The 7,307-nt window shown below is 31.7% G+C and overlaps 1 protein-coding gene across 1 annotated transcript in view; it reads left to right on the top strand.

The window, feature by feature from the left end:
• Nucleotides 1–641: 641 nt before the first annotated feature.
• LOC127723871 (uncharacterized) overlaps nt 642–7,307 on the top strand; it is a 38,124-nt gene continuing 31,458 nt past the window's right edge. Inside the window, exons 1-2 of the mRNA XM_052230593.1 lie at nt 642–724; nt 2,889–3,231. Coding sequence (XP_052086553.1) covers nt 2,901–3,231 — 331 coding nt within the window. The 5' untranslated portion in view covers nt 642–724; nt 2,889–2,900. The remainder of the gene's footprint in view (nt 725–2,888; nt 3,232–7,307) is intronic.

Here is a 7,307-nt window from a genome sequence, read left to right on the forward strand (position 1 = left end):
TACATGACATAGGGATGTACTTAAATTCTATTGGTGTTAACTCATGAGTAAGGCCAAAACAGCAATAATATGTGTCTTAAGTTTTAAGCTTGCTAACTTAGGGTGCAGGTAAATATTAAATAACCTTATTTCCAAAGGACAATCGTTTGTACTTTTGTTTTGTCTTTGACTGTGGAAAAGGTGTGGTGGCAGTTTTAAAAGTAATTAATTAGTTTTATGTGTAAATAAAATTTTTATTATCACATATTTATTATTATGTAGTCTGAAAGAGTAACAGACTCTAGATTGAATGTCCTCATTACAATTTTATTGCAAGAAAAACATTTGTCTTCAAATGAATATGGTTCATGTTTTGAATTAGAAGCGTAGTCTGAAACGACAACAGATTAATGTAGCTCATTTATAATATTAGGAACTGCTAGAAAGTTTCTTATTCCATGAAAGATTTAACCCTTTTGTAAATTTACTGCCCGAATTAGTCCTTTTTTAACAATTCATTTTCGAGTGTGGGTTTTTTTTTGTCTTAATTTATTTGTACGATTCAATAACTTTAAATTTAAGTGTAGTATAGCGATGATGAAATAAAATTTGAATAACAACAAACTTTTAAATACCTGAAAGACTGATTGGGTTGACTTAGATAACGAAAGTGGAAATTCCTGTTGGATTTGATCCAAGCGTCAATTTTGTTTTAAAAATACAAGCAGAATTATTGATTACAAGGGTAAGTCGGGGTTTTTTTTATGAAATATTTGTCTCAAAATAGACATAATTTATATCGTAAACAATTATATTAAACTTTCCATACATTATACTACGTCATACTGAAACGATATTTATAAAATACCGAACTCCGAGGTAATTTAAAAAGGGGAGCTTAGAAAAATTGACCAAATCAAACAAGTGACTTTCTCATCCAACTAAACGAATGGAAAACAATTGTAATAAACCTGACCGCATCAGATTAATGTGAAAATGTTGACGACTTTGACCCTTACTACTTTAGGACTCTTACAAAATGAAAGAGCATTTCGTTTCTTTAATCAATTATTTATCAGAAAGAAGAAACAGTTCTAGCGCAGAGAGAAAGACAAAACACGAGGAGATAAAATAGGATCATAACAGTATACTAAAACATTAAGATGTTACTAAGTTACTCTAAATTAACTGGTATTTTTCTTTCCGTCATTTTTTTTTGCCTGCTGCTGTCCGTTGTAAGTCGTGTTTTTACGTTTGATATCAACATTTTCTCAATTTTTGTATTTATTCATTTAAACACAGTATGAACAACAGAGACAGTATTATGACAAAAGAATGCTCTGTTTGTTTTGTTTTCCTATTGTCGAGTTTGTTTTGTTTTGTGTAAATATTTTTTAACAATTTGAAACTATTTCAATATTATTCTTTATTTAAACGTATTATGTATTTTTACAATATCACCCAGAACGGCCTTTTGTTTTTGTTTTAATGTGTCATCGTTATATAGCATTTGTTTTTATCACATATCAAACAATAGAAGTGTACCATAGCGATAAAAACAGACGTTTTTAATTACAGCGACCTAAAAGTACGTAAAATAGTGACTGTGTTTATTTTGATATCGAAAGTGGAAATTCCTGTTTGATGTTATCTAAGCGTTTATTTGTTTTAAAAAAAGACTAGCAAAATTACTTGTAGTTAGGGTAAGTATTTTATTATTAAATATTTCTGCAAGAATGGACATACTTTATATCTTAAACACATATAGTAAACTTTAAAAACATTATACATATCATATATATAAAAAGTAAAAATAACAAAAAAGATCGAACTCCAAGGAAAATTCAAAACTGAAAGCCCCTTTACCAAGTGGCAAAATCAAAAGCTCAAACATATCAAACGAGTCGTAAACAACCTTCATATTCATGACTTGGTACAGGAATTTCTTTATGTAGAAAATGGTGGATTAAACCTGATTTTATTGCTATCTAACTCTATCTCTTGTATGACAGTCGCATTAAATTCAAACAATGTGTAAGCAAAACAAACAGAGATGTTTGCGACTGTCCCAACTAAGGAGCCTCTGGCTTTTGTTAGTCTTGTTTGATTTTTAATTTAGGTTCATTTATGTGTTTTGGAGGTTAGTATGACGTCCAATTTCACTGAACTAGTACACATTTTTGTTTAGGGGCCAGCTGAAGCCAGCTTCCGGGTGCGGGATCTTTTCGCTATGTTGGAGACCCATTGGCGGCATTCATTCGGCTGTTGTCTGCTTTTTGATCGGGTTGTTGTCTCTTTGACACATCCCCCATTTTCATTCTCAATTTTATGGTCATTTTTATAAATTTACTGTTTACAAAAGTGTGAATTATTCGAAATACTAATGATTTGTTTTATCCCAGGCATAGATTACCTTAGCTGTATTTGGCACTACCTTTTTGGAATTTTGGGTTCTCAATGCTCTTCAACTTTGTACTTGTTTGGCTTTCTACTGATTTTGATCTGAGAGTCACTGGTGAGTCTTATGTAGACGAAACGAGCGTCTGGCGTATCAAATTATAAGACTGGTACCTTTGATAACTATTATAATAGGTAAAAGTGTCAAAAATATATGTACAGCAGTAAACATTGTGTTATAATCTTAATTACTAAAAAAACATAATTGTATACAAACGAAGAACAAGCAAAAATGAAAGACAAGAATAGAAAACAAACCAGATCACAATAACACAATGGCGGGATGTATAATAATTACCGAACCACGCCAAACGGATATTACCAAAAATTGACCAAACAGTCAAGTTAACAATTTAAAAACACAAATAAAAGAACAGTTTAATATTATACTACATTTGCACTTCAATCTGAGGCTAAACATTCACAGTATGCACAATAGATTCAATTTATAGTTTACAGCCAACATGAACCGAAACTCAAGAGACGATCAAAAGGACAGCGATCAAAATGTTCATGGATTGAGGAAAATAACTTATTGGTCAAAATACAACGTCAAACGTTTCCCTTACCGCGGAAGGCGCAGATACACACCATTAGTTTACCAATCTGAAGACGGAGGGATGATTATCTCAAATGACGTTTTCGGGTTGACTGTCAGACAGTTTGAACGAGCGTATAAAGCGTGTTTAGACAGAAGGAAAACACATGAACAGTATATACTAAATATAAGATATCCTGACAAAACATCAGCTGAATATATGGAATACTTAGAGAACAGTAGATATTGCAATAAAGGTAATTACATTGTTATATTTGTAACTCCATATACAATGATAATTGTTTGCAACAGTTTGAATTAATACAAATTAAGAAAGGGGACAAAAAGGTACTGAGTTTGAACCCAAAAAAAATTAGTCAAAGACAAGTGGACAACACTATAAATAAGATTAAAGAAGACAAAGAGGCACACAAGCTCACAAAATACAATGCAGGCAGATACATTGTGACTGAAGAGGTGGAATTGCACCGGCAATTTGGGCTAAAATCAGGTTCTGGAATGTAAAAAGTCCTGCTTTTCTATAATATGTGCTGCTCTTGACACGATACATAATAGCATATATGAAAGACACATTTAGTTGTTCATTTTTTTATAAAACAGATCAGGTTCATTACCTCATACGGGTATGCAAGATTTATTGTTTGTTTTTATAAAACTTAAAATCATTAACACGGTCGGGTCATTGACCACAATGTATTGAATGAGTTGCCAGGGACGAATGACTGCTACGTGTTTTAAATAATCGCGAGCACAAGTTTTTAATGACATAATGCTTATTTTTCACAAATTAAAGGAAATAGATTTTGTCCGACTTTGTATTTTAATATGATAAAATTTACTTACCATTAAATGAAGAGCTAGTTCCGTACCAGATTAACGAATGATTGTGTCTGTCTGGACTTAATAGGGTTTACATGTGGCATGTACCATATTAAGGATTTATAACTTTATTTTAAAATATTATTTGACTCAAGTGTAAAAGGTTTTTACATGTACCATATAATAGATTTATAATTTTATTTCAGAATATTTATTTACTCTGCCCCCTCCTCAATTGTCTAAATTCGATAGGTTATTTTGTACTCAGATTAGTTTGGGCCCAGTTTAAGTCTGTCAAAATTTGGGTCAAATCTTAACGTTGTTTGATTTCAATAAAACATGAATATATAAGGTTCTTTGATATGCTGAATCTGACTGTGTATTTAAAATTTACATTTCTATCCCCGTTATCAAATTGGTCAACATTGAGGTTAAAGGGTCCAAAATTCCTGGGGTTCTTCGATATGCTTTATCTTAATATGTTTTATTATTAACATTTCTGATATTGAACCATGAAAGGTTCATAGCTAATTATTCAAATTTTGAAGTTCTTAGACCCTTTTTTCTGTGTCAGAAATTTACTGTGTCAAATATTTATTCACAATCTAAATTCAGAGCTTAATCAGGCTTAATGTTATGTCCATACTTGCTTTAACTATTCAGGGTTCGACCTCTGCGTGTGTTCATTTCAATCAAGATGTGCTCTGCAGAGCATTTTATTATTATTTCAAAAGGATTGCATTTTAACTTTCGTTTGCTTATGCCAAAATGTCTAAGATATCATAAGAAAACCGTTTAAAATGTTTGAGAAATGTTTCTCAAAATAAAGGAGTATGACAATAAAATGACCAGTTTAATATGTCTTTTCATTAGAAGTGGGTACATGTAAGAAACAAATAGTCTTCATAAAAAAAATCCCGTATATGAAACACAATTAAGCACATGAAAATACAAAAAGCACAGAAACTCATTTTCAGTTCAATAGTATAACACTACCGAACTCAATTAAACCCGTCATTCATTTGTTTTCTTATATATAATGGTACAAAACAAGCATAAATACTACAGATAGTATTGATAAATACGTTTTCTTCAATGAATAAAATGCATAAAATTTAAAGAGAATACTTGTCAATGCATCACAAAATAAGTTAATTTAGAAATGCAAGAAAATAAATACCTTTTTTTATTTGAGTATACAACAATTTCCTATCATATTGATATATGAGCTTATTTTTCAAAAGTGAATTAAATTAAAATGTCTTAAAAAGGACTCCCATCATATAAATTTTTCATTCATCTGTTAAGTGTTCATTAAAGCATAGATCAAAAAAGCTTATATATATTGGGTTAATATATGAACTCAATTAATTAATTAATATAAACAGAGTCCAGTTTTGCTGTATACATTTGGGAAAAATTTGTTAGTTCATCAACCAGAAATGAACCAGAATAAAAATGTTTCATAGCTAATTGGATTATGTTTCAATTTTAGAAAAAATATTTCACCGTTGATGTTTGGTTTGCAATGTAAACTTATCGCTTAATAGTGTTTGAAAATATTTGTTTTACCCAGACGTCACCCACACCTTAACATCACATAACATTGATACAGTATATGTCTTGTTATACACATAGTTGACCCTTTTTCGTCATTCCTAATTGGAGGTTTGAAGTTATCACAATCATCTTTTTTTCAAACGTGTATTACCCTTCTAACGTTTACTATCTTTAAAATGGTGCTTTGAAACGTAGTAATGTTATGCGTTATAGCTGTAAAGAGCATTCCTTTTTGACATTAACATTGTCTTCGGTAACGACATAATGTCGTATATGATCATTGGTTGATTCTGCTCGGATGTGTTGATAACATGCACTTAATGAAACAACCATTCTGATTTAAAATTTCAATATTTAGGAAGAGTGATTTTACAGTAACCAACAAGATCGTTGAATTTTTCCTTCTGTACGTATACTGAGTTATAGGCCGATGATATCCCGAGACGAAAAAGCCAACCTACATGGGTTTTTATAAAATGCGATGTAAAATGTCAGCATACAATACTTGACTTACACAGAATAACTATGATGAGGTGAAATCAACCACCGGTGTCAAGCAGATGTGGATTCTGACAAAAACTAGTGATTTACATCAAGAATTTAACAAACTGGTAGTAGCATCAAAACCTATGAATTTTAACACCTTACACTACTATTTCTTATGCATAATAAAATAATATCAACAACATCGGTTCAATAAACAGAACCTTTTGTTTTACAAAAATGGGAAACGTAGTGAACATGACAACTTAATGTTTATGTAACATATCACACTTCAGCGTTACTGCCAATGACCTCGGCGTAGCAATTAACAAGATAGCGTCACAATGCCACAATCGCATTTCAGCGTGATAAAAATCGCACTTCAGCGTCGAATCATGGCACTGAAGGTTGACCATCACTGTTCAGAGTAAGGTTGCGGTTTAAAAACCTACAGGTAAACAAAACCATAACATGTCGTCATATTAAGTGAGTTTCATAATGAACCAAAGGTTGTTATCCCTTATAAGAATGATTACTAGTATTCAAATTTATTTCCGTTGAGAATTGTGTTTTTTTTACTGTATTATAGTGATACTGTTTATGTGTTCAAAACTAGTTAGTGAGAGAAGTTGTATAACGGAACGGGTTCTTGTTTTGGGATATAAACATATATGGGTAATCTATGCACGTGAAATACTTTAAAAGGTTTAAAAGGCTGGGCTCCGTTATACTATATAAAAAAAAACTGTTGGGTGTCACTTCATTGAAAGGTGCTCACAGTAACTACGACAGTCAGTTTGCCTTTAATGTCGCATATAAGTGTATGATTTGATTTCAGTCCATTTAAATGTATTGGATAATTAGATCTTTCCACGTTTCCGTGGAAAGACCTATTGATTTTGTTCTGATTATTATTAGGTCTTTCCACTTTTCCGTGGAAAGACCTATTGGTTTTGTTCTGAGATTTTATTTTTTTCTTCCGCCACATTTTGTTCTTGCGTAGTATTGTGGTTTCGCAAGATGTCGCTTAGATTTTTCGCATATGATATCGAACAGTAAATGCGCTTTGAAACTGACCCTGTTAAACCGTACACTTTACGTTGTAAGAGTTATCTCCCCGAACACTGTTTTTCTTGTGTCCACTACTCCTTCTCAACCGTAAAAGATGACGACAAATTTATTTTACCAAAGTGCTTGCTATATCTTCAAGATGATGAGTCGGTTTGCACCAAAGTACTCCGGAGTCTCCATATGAGAGTTATTTCCCCTTATGCATTTGATATAAGTGATATGCATATAAACTCATAAACCGTAAGCCGTATAAACCTAGAGTCGCTTTATTGAAGGTCATTGGGTCTCAACTTAGAAAATTAGGTCAAGGTCAAAGGTCAAGGTCATGTTCTAAATTTTGACATTCACTTCAAACTGCTTTAACTCAGAGAAAAGTTAA

Source organism: Mytilus californianus, unplaced genomic scaffold (genome assembly GCF_021869535.1).
Source record: "Mytilus californianus isolate M0D057914Y unplaced genomic scaffold, xbMytCali1.0.p SCAF_1, whole genome shotgun sequence".
NCBI lineage: Eukaryota > Metazoa > Mollusca > Bivalvia > Mytilida > Mytilidae > Mytilus > Mytilus californianus.